General features: G+C 39.8%; 1 protein-coding gene across 1 annotated transcript in view; it reads left to right on the forward strand.

Annotated features, from left to right (window-relative positions):
* Positions 1-16,888, forward strand: part of CTDP1 (CTD phosphatase subunit 1) — a 114,553-nt gene that overhangs the window by 41,181 nt on the left and 56,484 nt on the right. The window contains exons 9-11 of the mRNA XM_080380333.1: positions 1,000-1,141; positions 3,498-3,728; positions 10,136-10,301. Coding sequence (XP_080236459.1) covers positions 1,000-1,141; positions 3,498-3,728; positions 10,136-10,301 — 539 coding nt within the window. The remainder of the gene's footprint in view (positions 1-999; positions 1,142-3,497; positions 3,729-10,135; positions 10,302-16,888) is intronic.

Here is a 16,888-nt window from a genome sequence, read left to right on the forward strand (position 1 = left end):
ACCATGTGTAAGTGTCAGGCCTAATATATCAGGTCAGAATCCTTGGGGGTTTTCTCTGTTGTGTATATATTTAATGATTTATGGCCAGATTATGCAATTTTGCATTGGCTCCAGGTGTTCAGTCCCTCCATAGATCTTTGATAAATGCTGAAGCAAGTACCACAATTGGCAAAACTAATTGTTCCAGTCAAATAGAAAAAAGACATTCTTGAAAGGTTTGGGCAGTCAGCTGTTCCTGGGAACAGACTATACCACAAGGTTAATTTCAACCTTTATTTTATTTGTTCCTTTTTGCTTACTGGTTATGATGCTTCTTGGCAAAGATATATAGCAACTCTACTTTCTCTCTTGTTCTGGCTTCTCCAGAGGGTGGAACTTGAGATCACCTGTTACTTGCATGCTGCATCGTTGCTGGTTTCATGTGGATTTCACTAGCCTGCTGTGTTTTAACTTCATGTTTGTTGTTCCCCTTTGGCATGAAATTATCCATTTGTCCGCTTTGCCTCCACTTCTGCAAATGGAGGTTGAGGGGTGGCTGGCTGTTACAGGTAGCGTACTGTGCGTGCAGGGCGATCTGCGTAAGAAAGTTAGGATGATGTTAGTGTTAGGCTTTGACAGCATTGAAGAGTTTGCTGCTGCTTAGACTTGATACATGGAAACTAAGGAGATGAAATAGAAAAGTGCGTTTGTATTGTTTGTTTAGTTAACACGGAGATGTAGAGGTTTTCCATATGGATTAATTTTAGTGGACTACTTCCACGGTGCCGGTGTTTCGGAAAGTTACAAATAACCTTCATCCAGTTTGAGGCTGAGGTTATTGCATCTTGTTTATAGAGTCTCACTTGTATCAGTTGTGATTGTTTTGTTGGCTTGGGGAGGGGTGTTTTGAATTTTTTCTGTAAGATGGATCACACAATGTTCTTTTAAAACCAGTGTGTACTTAAAACTATCTTTTGTGTTTCTGGGAACACTGTAATGTTACGTTTGACTTCATAATAGGCACAGAAAAAGTACGGCAAGCTCAGGACTGCAAGGACCTCCACGTTGTAAACCCTGACTGGCTGTGGAGCTGCCTGGAGCGCTGGGACAAGGTTGAGGAACAGCTCTTTCCCTTGAAGGATGACTACATAAAAACACACAGGTAAGTGGGAGCTTGGGGGAACTGGGGCCGTGAAAGCAGGCTGTTCATGCAATGATGCTAACTGGTTAATACAGCTATAAAATGGGTTTCTGACCAAATCACAGTGATGTGCAATCCTTACGGATTTTGTGAAAGAACCCTCTATTTTTGTGCATGTCTTTGCTGCTTAAACTGAAAACTGGTAAGGGATCAAGAGGCAGTTCAGCAACTAGCAGGATTAGGAGAAACCCATGGTACAAGTGGTTTCTTCGGCAGTTGTCATTGTTAGCCATTTTCAGCTGGAGCAGCTGACCTTGTCAGTTCATTCACAAACTAACACAAGGAGTGCTATCAAGGTGCAGGATCGTTCATTCTGCCAAATGAAGAAAAAAATGTACACATTCCCACAGCATGAAAAATTGGTTAAGTATGGCATTTTTTTGAGACTTGGTAGTGAGGAGGAAGGGAGAAATGGAAAAATACAGAAGAAACATCTTAGGAGGGGTTGAAAGACATGAAGATAAAAGCAGAAGCTGGAAGAAAGGAAGTAGTGGGAGGAGGTTTGAGGATAAGAGGAAAGTGTTGGAAGAGAAAGGGTTAAAAATAATCATTGCCCTAGGGTGACAGCAAATAGAAGGGATAGCCAAAAACTTTATTAATAGAGAAGTCAAAGGGCTGTTAAGAATAGTACCCTTTAGGAAAGTGCCATGGCTAAAATAACTCATGACAAGATCCTGTAGAGCCAGGTTCTGCTTCTTGACTTGCTGTTTGAACAGACTCAAATTAATAGTGTCTTGCAGGGCCGCAGAGGGGCTGCCCGTCTGGGTGTGGGCAGGAAGGGGCATCGCAGCTGGGTTTGCCAGCACCGAAGTGATCGCGGTGTGACTGACTGGCTCGGCTAGGGATTGGCGTTCTGCTTAGAAGATGCTAGCCCCTGGAGGGCAGGATGGGCAAGTCTTATGGCGATGTCTGGGCACTAAAAGTAGAAACATCTGGAAGTGAGGTCACTTATCAAATGGGAAGCTAGGCAGAGACACAGGATCTCTAAAACTCAGGAAAGAGATGTAGCCTACTTATGGCTTGACTAGAATACTTTATTTTTTAAAAGTTCTATCAGATTTTCTTTTAATCCAGCTTTGGAATATTTGTGTGGGATGTTTGATTTGTCTGAGGCCTGACACTGCAAAGTTCTCAGTGGAAATCTGGACAGTGACTTGTAAGCATCATTTTTTGATGAATGTTAGTCTTTCTGCCTTTGTTAATGCACTCTTCCATTTTATTGGAAATTGGTAATTTTTCCTACTTTTATGTTTAAAATACAATATACCTTAACTTCATACTTTCCCTCACCCCTCCCCCAAATGTCAGTCAGTAAGACAGCTGTCTTAATGCAAATACTTTTACTTTATTAGTTCAACGTGTGCAAATTCTTTGGAAAATATTTTCTTCTTAATGAAGCTGCTTGAAATAGTGGTTACTAGTCCAAAGCACTTATGAACTGTGGAAGGGATGAACTCTGAGAAGAGATTTGTGTGTAAAATGAGCTTAAGAATAGCAAAAAAACAGTAAGTAAATTTGGAATCGATGGACCTTAAGTATTGACGCTACAAGATTACTTCAGAACCATCTGTGAAAGCATATGGTAAAAACTCCAGTTTTGTGGCATTTCTAGTATTTGTTACAGTATAGTTTAGTTGTTTTTTCTATAGCATTGGCTTCATGGTGCATAACATTTTGTTTGATTTATATTTTTTTAAATTATTCAGTTTGCTTCCTCTTTTTTTGCAGCACTTCATCATAATTAGATAGTATGCCATAATGGCAATTCCTGCAGACTGATCTCTGAATGTTTCTGCTGATACTTCTAAAATTATGTTTTAAAATGCAGCATGGTGATCATAGGCTGCTTGGTATTTTAACGAATTAGTTCGGATGACTTGCAAATTAATACTGTGTGTTATTTTCTCTCGGAGCTAATTTTGGGGAGCAGATCCAATGGTGTGATACAATGGCATGCTTTTTCTCTTTATTGCATATATGCAGATTGTCATGCTACTCGGGTTGTGAGTTTGTTACTATGTGGAAGCAATTTCAATAACTTCATATGATAATATTTAAGGCACATTTTAATAATTTTTTAATAATGTAAATATGACATTATTTGTGTTTCTGCATTTTTCTGTTTTAAATTCAGTGAGGCTTTATGAGGCTTTAATGGGAGTGCAAGAGGAGAAATGTTTCTTCAGAAATTTTCCAAACCAGTTCCCCCCCCCAACTTTCTCATTTAGGAAAAAACAAAAAATGTTAATTTTTTACATCCTGGTTGCTTTGCTTATTTAAATTTCTAAAGCAATTTTTTCTGAACTCCATCCAACAGAGAGAATAGCCCTGCCACGTTTCCTGATACACACAGCACATTTCAGACAGCTCTGTTTCACCCGACACCCATCCATCCAAAGTCTCAGCCTGGTCCTGAAGTTCGACTTTATGATCCTAACACCGGAAAGCTAATCAGGAAGGGCACTCAGACCTCTGGGCAGTCGATGTACATCCAGTCTCCAGCTCCTCCCATCACCTTACCAGTCCATGGTGAACACTCATCCTTCAGGTACCTAAAGCATAGCTAGAGTCACTTCAACTATATTTTCAGAAGCTGTAGTAAATATAACTCTCTTGTTATCTTTGCATTTGATTAAATTGTCGTCTTTGCTGTAGTTCCTTTATTTGCTTTCTAAAAAGCCAAGGAAATGAGTAAAACTGAATAGTTGGCTGAAGTGAAATCAAGATGTTAGAATTCCAGATACTTTTTGTGCTTCACTCAAGTGCAACTGGAAACATCAGAACAAATAAATGCAGTGTGGTCTGTACTCTCTAAAGAATGTTAGCATAACTCATCTGTGAAGTGAGGCAGCCTAACATATTTGAATGAGTCTTAAAATATTGAGTTGGGTTTTTTGTCTATAAAATATATCTGATAGCATTTGGCTTTTGTTAATAAAATTTTCCTTTTCACCTAATTTCTTCAGATGGGACGTTAGCTTTGTGTTTTGTTTTGAGGCATATCGGAAGAGGGATGTAGCTAGCAGAGTATTACTAAATAAAGCCGTATGACTGAGTGCTAGTTAATAATCCTTATATCACTAAATCAAGACACTAAAGCAGGAGGAGGAGGCGGCAGCGGCCTGCTTTTTGAAGTACAAAGGCTAGCATCTGGACTTTGTCAAAAGTTGTGGATTTGGTTAAACTACAGCAACAACACTTTTCTCTTAATTAAGGATGGGTAAAACATCTGAAATTTATCCCTAGGTATCTATGTAAAAGATCTAACTTTCTGGAAAGCTTACAAGTTCAGCAAGGCTTGTTGGCTCCAGTGGTGAAGCAGTATCCAGCTGAAGGCAGAGCTTTTCTCTTTGTAAAAAGTGATCAGAATTCCTTTGTACAATGCGATCAGAATATAGCAGTGGTTATAAAGCAGTTCAGTTTTCCAAACTACTACAAAAATCCAAAGCACAATTTACAAATGCACAGTTTTCTACCTTTCTTCTCCTTCCCCTGCTGCTTTTGCAGTATATCACTTATATTTATAAATCACTTAAAGGTTTTATAAGTGCAGCTTGTTAAGTTTCCACTCCATCTTCCTGTTGCTAAATTATTTCGACCTATGTTTTTTTCAGTTGTCATCTTTTTTATAGGGTTTTTCTTATTTCAGCTTCCTTGTTTCTGTCAATACAGGTTTTTTGATTCTTTTAGTTTAAGACATCTTGTTTTCAGTTCCTTTTTAACTGCGTCTTAAATGTGTCTTTACTATGACATGTTAAATGAACAGAAAAAAGTTTCATCAAGAGACGGCATATATCCAGACAGGAGCTGAAAAGCTTTTGGTTTTCTTTGTCAGTTATCGTAGAAGGAATTTGTCTAGAAATAGAGCTGAGAAGGTTGTACATGTATATAATTGCATGACGCTTCTAAGTTTCTCTAATATGATTGTTTATGTTGGTATTAATACATCGTTCAATGCTTTAAGAGGAGTAGATTTTGATGTCTGCTTTACCTTTGTGACCAGCCTAATGAAGAGTTTTGTCCACACCTAAGCCTATTTTTCTTTAATGCAGATGTGCTTCTTCACTTGAACATCTTATGGAGGAGAGAAACACACTTCACCTGTCCTTAGTTGAGTTTCTTAGAGCCCCAGACAGGTTTTTTGGGTGGAGCAAGACTGTATCTCCTTTCTACTTCCTTACTTTATTTCATTTATACATTTTTTTTGACTGTCAATGCTCAGGGTTGAGATGCTTTAATCTAAGAAAATGAATCCAATTACTCAGTGCTGCAACTTCAGCCTGTAACTAAGCAGCTGTAAGAAAAGAGATTAGCATAAGATAACCTGGGAAATAATATTTTCATCATCGTTTCCTGTTGATTTGGTTCTAGTGGTAAAATTAGTGACCTGTAAATACTGATCTCTTAATTGAGGCATGCCTGTATTCTTCAGAGCACTTCCACTGTCCTCAATTAAGATGGTGAGGAGTATCTTGGTAAAGTCTAGGAGGAAAGCAGTGCAGCGATCAATACCACTTTAAGTACTTTTAATTGATAGGAAGTACAGTGCAAGCAGAGCATGAAGGCTGTAAAGAAGTAAGAGAAGACCAAATAAGAACAGCTTTGCTGTGTTTTGACTGAGCAAGAGCTGAGGCAGAAGTACTGTATTTTTGCCTTGCTTTGTCTTAATGCATACATCAGTGACAGCTTTTAAAAAAAGCATTGCATCCAACTCAGAAATTGATGTGATCCTTGACTTCAGGGAAAACTTCCTTAGTGCAGCAGTTTCTTGGTAGAGGGCAATGTATTTTGTGTCCTGACAGACTTCATATGCTCATATGTTCACCTGCTGCAGAAAGAGAGTATTTGTAACTAAGGCATTGAATTTAAGCAGAATTAGATAAAGATGTTAACACTCACAACTGCTCCTGTTGTGGGTGGATGTAGTCAAAGCCTCCAATAACCTTTTCTGATAGTTCTTTGAAACTTCATCTGATTCTGAATTTCATACAGCAAGCAACAAAATCGCAGTGCTGCGAGAGGCAACCCTTGGGGAGATGGTGGCTGGACATGGCACAGCAATGGTGCTCAGCCTCTTGCTGTAAGGGTAGACCTTGTGCTTGGAAGATACCTCTTACAAGGCTGGTTGCTGAGAAGGGCTTCAAGTTATCAGAGCACCACTTCATAAGAACAGTTTCAGTTCGCATTTTTATTTTCGGTTCAACATTTTTAATTTCTTTCTGGGATTCAACTTGGAAGATAATTTAAAATAGGATATGATTAGTTTAAATATCTACACACAATTTGTAGTGAAACTGTGACCAGTGAATTACAGATGGTTCAGTTAATCTGGTCGATGTTCCGTGCGGCTGGCATAGGTCTTGCTGTTGTGCTTGGCTTTGCAACTTGAGCCCCTGCTTTTTGTCACGGCTGTTGCAGCCCGAGCAGAAGCGTGGCAAGGACTTCGCGGCTGTACTGAAAGGGAAGGGAAGGGAATGCAGTGGTCTTAGTGGCAGCTGGCAGGAGCTCTTCTCTGGCTGAGAATGGGAAGGAATCCTCTTCAAAAATAGCCTGGGTATCAGAGCTTTGACACCGCATCTGTCTCAACAATTTGCATTTTCATATGGCAGCAGTATTCTACAAATGTTACGGTAAATGCTAAAGTTGTAACAGGTCGTGAGAGTGTAATATAGTGTTGTCCAAAAAAATGCAATTGATGATGGCATCTTGAACTAGAATAAAGAAAAAAATAATAGTACAAGTTAAATTCTAGTGAGTGTTAGTAATACACTAACAGATCAGGCAACACTTCAAATACGGATATAAATTATATCTGAGGAGTTAGAAGTGACACTCTGGTTTTAAATAATGCTAAGATGCACCGAATGTTTGGTTTGAAAAGGTGTGTTAAGCAGATGTTGGTGGCTGAAGCATTTCTTTAAGATTTGTATAAATTAATTTCACTTATAAAATTTTTGTGTCTTAATTCACATGCTCATAATTACATTTTTCCCCATGCAATGTTATCAGTCTCCTTATGACAGCAAAAATACAAATTACCAAATTGGAATCACAAATGGAATTGAAATATTTTTAACATTTTCATGATGATAACGCTGTTTTAGCTTTTGCCCTGATGCTATATCAATGAAAGTGTTAAGATGCTTGTTACTTCCACAAATGTTGAACCCACTCTGCACATGCATGTCCTTGTGCGTGTTAAGACTGGCAAGTGCCAACCAACCTGTGCAGGGTTGAATATGGTGTTATTTTTAAAAACAACTCATGAATATCACCTGATTAGAAATAAATGTAAATTCCTGCATTTGTATGTCTTCAAATTTTAATCGACCTAACCAGAAGCTGAAAATGTAAAGCCTGAAAAATGTCTTTGATAAAATAAAAATGTTTCTTACATACCTTAAAGAAGTCTTTGTTTTATATTGCTTTTTGGCATGCTTGGTGAAAAGTCCCAGTGTTTCTTATATAGTATCATTTGGAAAATACTGGAAATAAAATAAAAACAAGAAAGCAAGCCTGACAGAACTCTTCAGAAGCTATTAATACCGTTATTTTACAGTTAATATTTGTGTATAATAATGTGGTCAAGGCTGATCTCATATTTTATTCTGCAAAAGAAGTTCTTGCTGTCATCAGTATGATAATGTGTTCTTAAAAAATGCTAGATTTGTTTCTAGTCTAAGAATCTGCTTGGCTGCCTGCTACATATAACTTGTGTATAATTCTTGGCGTGGTCAAGCTTGTCATGGTTTTAAATACAGTTGTATATGATGCTTATATTTTTGCTTTGTCATTCTCTGTTTTACTAAGAACACAAATAGCATTGCCACCTTTCTCTTGGCTAGGGAACCTATAAAAAAGCATGGAAATCCTATTTTAAAAGATCCTTTGGGGAAATACAGTGGAATGTTGTATTTTTTCCTCTCTTACTTGTGAAAATTACTGTCAGAGGGCAGTTTAACAGCAAAAGAAAACTGTGTGGTCTTGTAACATAGAAAACATTTAGTATATAGGGGGGAAACACCCCTCACAAAGCCGAATGTACTGTTAAGCTGTGATGGAAAACATTTTGGCTAGCTCATTTGCACAACATCCAAATAGTTATTTTGGCTTCTTAGGAAATTCTGCGGTACAGAAACGACGGACAGCAGAGGGGCAGGTTTCCGCCGTGTTGCTATGTCGTGCTGAGCTGCCGGGCGCCTTCTGCAGCAGGCAGTGCTGGGTAGCACAGCAGTGGCTTGGTGCTCTCCTCCACCAACTCCAGTTAAAAAAGAAAAATGAATTCACGTCCCCTGCGCCTATCCATGGCACCTGAGAGGAGAGATGTGTATTTAGGAAATAGGAGCCCTCAAAATGAGCTTGATTGACAGCTTCCTGTGGCTTTCAGATTTTATATGTTCTGGGATTGAAGTACTGATGTAGAAAAAAAAAGTTGATACTTAGTAAGCTTCTCAAGAAGCTGTCAAGTTCAGGATAGGAGAAATCTTTTTGTAGAACCTGTAATTATGACTGGATTTACATAATTTCTTAATGGCTTTTTTGGGTGGGGCTGCTGATTTATAGCTTTATCTTGAAAATCCAGGCTTGGTGAAAAACAAGAAACTGAAACACTTGTTGGTAAAGACCACACTGTACCCTTTCTCAGCCACCACTGCTCTCAGAAACAGCTTGGTGGCGTCTCGCCTGGTAGTTACAGCTTGAAACAGCTTGTGATTTCAAATACAGTCGTTTTTATACTTGCTTGTGGTAATCATTCCGCCCCCCCCCCCCCCCCCCCCCCCCAGTCTTGTGGCTAACAAATAATTTGTGACCTGTGAAGTCTGTGACCCAAGATCTTTGGGTAGGGTTCTGGGTGGTGCTGAGCTGCTGTAACGTGTTCCAGGAGGTTAGTGTGACAGCCCAAGATATGTGACTAAACTGTATTGTGTAGCTGACAGGAGTCCTCAAACTTTTTAAACAGGGGGCCAGCGCATGGATGAAGTGGCAGGCAGTCATCTGCTGCTGCTTGGTTTCCCCCCCCCCAGCCCCCGGCGGGGCAGCGTGGGGGGGTTCTGTAAATACCAGGGGCAGGATTGAGGACCCTGGGGGGCTGTATCCAGCCCGCGGGCCGTAGTTTGAGGACCCCTGGGTAGCAGCTCCAGCCTCTGCAAGTCTGTAGTAGTTAAGTAATATTCACAGAAAGAAGTTAGCCAAGAAAGGTAGAAGTCTCCTGCAGTTGTTTTAGATGTAGTTTATTTTTTTATTGCTGTTATAAAGTAATTCCCATGAAGTTATGATTCTTTTATCCATTTTCATGAACATCTTGACATTCCCTTTTTTATCTGCATGTTCTGATTAAATACAGTAACTAACAAGGTCATAAAATACAGACTAAGAGAAAATGCTACCTTATTTGAATACACTAGCCAAAAAGAAATATGTTCTGTTCTGCATCTCATCCAGGCTTAGCATCTGGGAAGTGTCTGAAGATTGAGGCTGCAGGAGTGAGCTTTCTACTTGCAAACCTCTTGTCTGTAAGGTTCAGAAATAGAAAGGTATACTTTGAGACTCAAGAATACAAGCATAACATAGACCAGAAAAAAATATATTAGAATGTAAGAACTGTTTCCTGAATGATGGATCAAGTGACAGACAAACCTCCACTTGAGCACAAATCTGAAAGTATTTTCAGGGCAACACATCTGCAGCTAATGAAGATCTTGGCTTCAAGGAAGGTTTGATGGTTACTTACAGTTACAGTGGGGAGGAAGGAGAGAGTGCTTTGTCAAAGGTGGAACTTAAGCCTTCAGACTGAAAATAAAAGGAGTCATTGAGAGACTTGATCTTTCTCTGCTAATGAATACAGAACCCTATTAGGCAAAGCTGTAGATATTCAGCAGTCATAAATTGTTTATAGGATTGTATTTCTTGACAAGCTGTAAATTTTTCTTATGTGGGACCCCTGAAATTTTTCAGAGTTGTTCAACCACATCAGCAGCAGATGTTTGAAGAAGATGACCTACCAGCAAGTGAAAATGAAGAGCAGCCTGGTCCATCTAAGCGGAAACGCCAGCCAAGTATGTCTGAGACAATGCCCCTGTACACCCTATGTAAAGAGGATTTAGAGAGTATGGATAAAGAGGTGAGCTTAACTAATTCTGACAGGTTTCTAACATAATCATTGTTAGCTATGCATAACAGTTTGACTTTGGTTAAATTATGCATGTATGTGAACTGACCTTGTATGCCACTGCAGTAACTTCAAATAAAAGCCATGGCAGGGTAAGAAGTACGGTTCAAGCTAAAATGCAGATATGTTCTGCAAAGCAAACTTGAACTAAGGAAAGGGAGTACTCGTTTGTGTAAGCAGGCCTTTGAAGTAGAGCTTCACTTAAGTATAGCTTTGTCACACTAAACATCTTACCACATTTGCTGTGTGTTTAGCTTTGCCAGGTATCACTTTAAACTGTTTTTTTAAAGTAAATATTCAGATAATCTGGACAAAAATCAGTGGTGAGATGGGAGAAGAGAGGTCTGTGGATGTAAAAGGCGCAGGCTGTTGAGATCAGAGAGCCAAAGGGGAGCATGGAGCCTCATTATCATCATAGACATGTAATCGCGGTGCTCTTAAATCATAGCCGTCACAGTTCTGCAGGTGATGGCAGCTTTCTGTTACAGAGCGTACTGTACTTCTTTCGTACATAAACGCATAGTTTGAAATTCGCTGTGAACCTCTAGCAGCTGATTATTTTCACTTACACTTCTATGCACTTTTGTCAAAGGAGCCACAATCTTACATAATATTACATGATACACAGAGGAAAAAATACCCATCTGCACACTATGTTATCATGAATTTGTTACATTGTGTGTGACTTTACTATAAAACCTAGCAACACTGGAGCTCAAATGCATTTTTTAGCTTTGATCGTTCACTGGGGTGGGGACAGGAACATATAACTTGCCAGCTTCTGGCAGTAAATTGATTACAAGGTTCTAGCCATAACAGGCTATTTAACAAGAGTTAAATATAATGGAAGTGTGAGAAGTAAACTGCATTATTTCACCAAGGAAGAAAAGAGTTTGTATATACAGCATAGCATAATTTTGAGATGTCCTGTTGCTAGACAGGTCTGGGAGGAACTCCGAGCTGGTATTCTAGGGAAAGGTCCAAAAACATTCAACCACTGTGATGATCTAATCTGAATTTCAGATGAGTGCAAGCTTTTAACTTTTCCTGGTAACTCTTGAAGTTAACAAATTTTGATTTCTTCTGCTGTTTGTTCCAAAGTATTTTGCCCATTTGATGTCAGACTTTCAGAAAAAATAGTATTTCTTCTTGTCATAATGCCAGTCCCTGAATCCATCTGTTTTCTTTCTGTGTTGTCAGTGGTACTTAAAGCAAATTGTTATTATGGGTTGATTTTATGGTTTTGTGTACTAACATTTTTCTAATAATGTGGCTTTTGGAAAACATTAATGAATTGCTGTTGTGATGTGCGCACTGAGCCAAAAGAAGGTGTGCACGTTTTCTGGAGGTACTGTGTAAAGTATTTATTGTTCTGTTTTCAAAGACACTATTCAAGTACCTTGTTAAAAATCTGAATCTCCTGGTGCTGTTTCTTTTGTGATTGATTGGTCTCTATACTGCTACCTACAGTTAGACTAAAGAAATTAAAGTTTTTCTACCTATCCTACAAATATAAACATCTTAAATTGTGATAATTTGTTTGTAAATTATGCTTTACTTAAGCTGCATATTATGTCTGGGAATTAGACTACGTGAACTTCAGAACAAATGAAGCCCAAATTCCAGTGTGTGTTTTTTTTCTTAGTTGGCTTAGCTTTGATTCCAGGAGTATGATTTAAGGTTACAGGTGCTACTAAAAGATTTCCACTAGTCTCTGTTCCCATCCTGGCTTATTTCTCTGATCCTTGTGCAACTGAACCAGAAGAAACTCTTCACTTGTAATTTTGGAATTTTTTTGGGTTTTTTGGGCCGGGGGGCTATGTTTTGGGTTTGTTTGGTGGGGAAGGGGAATGAGAGTGTCTGGTATCTTAGCTCCCCAACATGGTTTGATCAAGGATCAAACATTAGCGGTGAAACATGGAGAAGGGGGCATACAGCACATACACTGGGGAGGTTGAGCTTGACATGGTAGTGCCAGCAGGCTGTCAGCTCCTGGTCGCTGCTATAGAGACAGCCAAGGGAGAGTAACCTGTGTGTACCAGCCTGGGGACTGCAAGCATCACCTTGGTAAGGATAATGTATTTGTGTACAAGAAATGTAGTGTGACTAATCAAACAGGGTTTTATGGCGGCATGTGGGCGTACACTTAACAAAACAGAGGGATGATGTGTGGTAACGTAGTCCATAAAATATAAAAGTTTAGTGGAGCATACACAGGAGATTCCGCTGTCAGGAGCATTATCAAATAAAGTGAAAATAAACTTGATAAGCATTGCCGGTCGGTGCTCAGTTCACTTTGACACTGTGACTAGTTCAGCTTCCACAGGAAGGTGTTTGCCTGTATCTCATTCTTTATCAAAACATGTTACAGCGTAAGAACCTTTCTGCAATCATGTCATGAAGAGGTGTGAATGCTTTTCTGCCACACAAATGGCCTATTTCCACACAAACGGGTATTTCCTTCATTTGTATCCGTTCTAGTGGCTATGCCAGCCGCAAAGATCTACAGCCCATTGCAGACTGCCTTGGTGGGGTGAGGGAGTCTGTTTCAGTCACAGTGGTGATGGTTTGCTCCACAGCTACAAATGCTAGTGCTGGGACTGTTAGGGTCAGGAGTACGTGGTCCAACAAGAGTGAAAGCAAGTCAGAGTGTGACTCTGCTGCAGTGTAAGCCAGCCAGAGTCTCACCTGCTGTGTTCCTGCCCCTGAGCCACAGTTGATAATCATGGGACCTTTCAGCAAGCCCGTTCTGGGAGCTGGTTTGATCAGAAAAGGTCATTTTCCAGGTTAGTCTTCATCATTACCAGATTCCTGAAATAACTCACCGTTGTTGCTGCCTGAGTGCTGGTGCCAGGAGTAGGGAGAAGATGGGAAGAGCTGGGAATGGGCAGTGAAGGCAGAACTGCAACCCTCTAGCTTAAAAAATGCATCCTCAGAATTCCCTGGCAAATTCAGATAAGGATTTTTACTAGATCAAAATGAGTCACTTAGCTTTAAGCACTGGGATTTTTTTCAGTGAAATGAACTGAAATTCGGGAAATGCGAGAGTTTATATATACTGTTTCTGTGGACATAACAAGTTTAAATAGCTCCTTTGCACCTAACACCAAAAAGAAATCTTGCTTTTTCTTTGCAAAAATCTATGAGAAGGCCACACAGCCCCAAGCAGTACAGCATTTGCATGTTGTTTATACATGGGAGAGTTTTGTTTAGAAGAATCAAGATGGAAGCCAAAAAAGAGAATTTAAGTATGATTTATTCCCAAATTAAATCTCTTTCCATCCTTAACCTCTTCAAACATCTGCTTGCCACTTTTCCTAGTGAAAAAAGCAGTCTCTGTTCCAGTATTCCATGGGGAAGAACTGCCATGGATGGGCATCTCTGCTAAAATTTGGTCTTATACTGAATCTTATCTTCTCTTATTATTTTAGCTGTAGTTGTGCTATGGATACCAAAGAATTCAAAGGAAATGAATAGCATCCCAGCCATGGGGTTGCTGTTTAAGGCCACTTAACCTTTTGTGTCTTTTTCAGTGCCAGAGATCTGGGAGACCTGATCCAATGGTAACTTCCCTCTGACATGAGGGACTGTTTGAACTGTAGGAAAGTGCAAGAACAAGAGTATATAATGTATTAGGGTTGCCATTAAAAAGGCAATTGTCAAATCAGAGTAAGTGCATAAGGAATGGATCTGTATTGGGCAATACACAGCCTGCTAATGCTGCTGCCTCACAGCTGAGAGAACATTTCCCCCCTTTCTTCTCTGTGCTAGCTAGACACAGATGCTTTGCAACCAGTTGCTGCTGTGTCTCTGCTGTGGAATGGTAAAGGGAAGCAGAATTAAATGCTTGTCTATAGTCATTTAAAAGGCCTGTGTAAATTTTTATTTCTAAATAACTGATTATCTGATACATAACCTGCAAAAGATTACGCCATAAAAATGCTGTTTATATCGGATTGTATCTAGTGTGCTGTAATCTTCATGCTGCTGGTTTCACCGAAGGGGCTGTGCTGTCTTGGTCATGTATAGTCTGGAACGAACAGTAACAGCAGGAGACAGGCAGCCGCAGGGACTCGCGTCTGTCACTGTCAGTGCTTGTAGGACCAGTCTTGGGCAGATACCCAGTACCGGCTTCACTGATGGGAAGTTCAAAAAGGAACTGCCAGTAAGGCAGTAAGATTTCAGTAAGGCAGAAAGATACTTTTTTTTTTAATAGTGTTTTGCAGTGCTATCTCATCCAAGATGGCCTGGGATTACTAATGTCCTGGCACAGCTGTGCACACATAGTCTACTGGTTATATGATGCTTGTGCTTTTGTGTTTATTACCGTGGTTTTTTTCGGAGTGTTTGAGAGCAGCGTCTGTATCTTGTCAAATGTCATCACCTCTGCCATCTACGGTAAAATATTTCCCTGGTTTAAATTCCTCTTAGTTTGGGACTTGGGAGAGGGTAAGAGAGGGAATAGATCTGGTGCCAGTCAGACCTCCAGCTTTCCCATCTCCGCTTCAGTTAGTGGGGCTGCAAAATTCCTGCCGTCTGGCTGGATGCATACTGAGCAGCTGCAGAGTGACCACATTGCAGAGGTATGTGCTCCGCACCAGTGCATTTATGTCCAGAGATTTTTCTTGAGTGGGAATGACCTAATGAACTACTTGCATTCAAAATGGTTCTGTTGATTTGGTATATATTATGCACACTCTTTCCCTTTTAACTAAGCTGGAATTTATGTTCAATGTACAAAGACTGAAATTACAACATTCTGCTCTTACATAAGGCCATTTTATCACTCTGCATTTTTCTTTCATATAAGCAGATTTATCTCTTGATTTCTGTTTTGTACTTTGTTATATTTAATTTAGTGGCTATACCATGCCGTGAATTAAGCGGCAGTGTTTTCTCCTTCAATTTAGTGAAAGCTATTATCTCAGTAATGGTTAGCCTCTTGGTTAGTTTAAAATTACTAACTTAATGCGGAGGATGTGGTCTGTAGTGCAAAATAATAGCTGCCTGGGGCGCACTTGGACACTGCATTGCACATTAACCGTTCTCCGAAATTCCTCAAATGTGTTTCTCATACAAAATACCTTGTGTAACACCTTAACATACAGCATGGCATGAAGTGTACAGATGCTAAATTTGGCTAGCAGTCTTAAAAATTGTACCCTTATTTGAAGTTAAAAGGAGGAGCCTGTGTGTGCACTTGCTGTTGTCAGTGATTATTATCCAGACAAATAATGAGGTCTGCTTTACAGCCACTTCCACTTGAACTAAACTTTATTTTTTGAGATAACTATTGGTGAAAGTATAGTATGGAGAAGTAGCAAAGGAAAATGTGCTACTTTTCATCCAGAAACTTACAAGGCAGTAAGGGGCTATATGAAAACAATTTGCCAAAAGGTCCCATGGCACAGCAGCCCTGAGGACGCACAGGCGGGCTGGCCGGGGGCTGCTGCCCCAGAAGGGCAGGTAATGTGGAAGCTAGAAAAACTTAATTTGCCAGCCCCCTCAGCTTTTCATCGTCAGTGCCAAGAGCTTAACCCAGCAGGGCTGGACGTGTGGCTGGCTCACTGTCCCTCGGCGGTTCATTTTCTGTGGAGGAGCAGAGTGGTGCTAGGAGTCCCGCTGCGGGTGTGCCGTCACGGAGCGATGGCTGTGCTGTGGCGGCTGCCTGATGCACTGAGAAATATGACTTTGTTTTGTAATCAACATAGCTTAAAGCTGTTGTAAACCAAGGAGAGTTTTACTGCTTTCCCCTGTTTAAGATTTTCACATTCACCCGTCTCTATTATTAAAGTGACAGAGAAGTAATTGAACATTAAAATGTTATAATGTTAAAGCAATCATTTCACCCATGTCTCGTCTGATTAGTAGAGAAGATTGAGTAAAGTTGTCCAGTACTATTTTTAATAGTTTGGCAGTGAGAATCAGCAGCGTAGAATTAAGAAATCAGTATGGTGGGGTGGAGAGAGGAAAGGTGAGCGCTTCAAGGAAGTGGGATGTCAGTCGTTTGCTTCTGCCTTTGTTTTGCTTTGAAGAATTCCTTGAAAAAAATGCAATTCCAAGTAGCAGCAATGCATTTCTATTTATTTTTGATTACAGAAGTTATAAGCATATTGAAAAAACAAAACAATATTTGCCATGTTTAAGTTGTAGGCAAATCTTCCTGACCAGAAACGTTGACACTGACTGTTATGCAGCTACTTGAAAAAACCACTAAAAGAAATGCAGCGTAGATGAGGCTAGTGACATTGGTATGCATTACAAACATGCGAAACATGTATTTTCCTTTTTTTAGTCTGATACTTATCTGCAGACCATTAGTTTATGCACTAATAGCATAGAGCTGGTTATCTGCTGGGTTTTGTTTATTAAGAGGGCATCATGGTCCAAACTTGCCACAGCAGCTTTTTCAAATGTTTGGAAAGAGGCTTTTTTTATGTAATACCATGTTTTACAAGGAGACAACTGATTGTCTTAATAGGAAAAGGATTTTTATCAGATTTGATATTATCTCAGGTAGGCAAACAGTTTTGGACCGC

The sequence above is a fragment of the Falco punctatus genome (genome assembly GCF_963210335.1).
Source record: "Falco punctatus genome assembly, chromosome: 3".
Classification (NCBI taxonomy): domain Eukaryota; kingdom Metazoa; phylum Chordata; class Aves; order Falconiformes; family Falconidae; genus Falco; species Falco punctatus.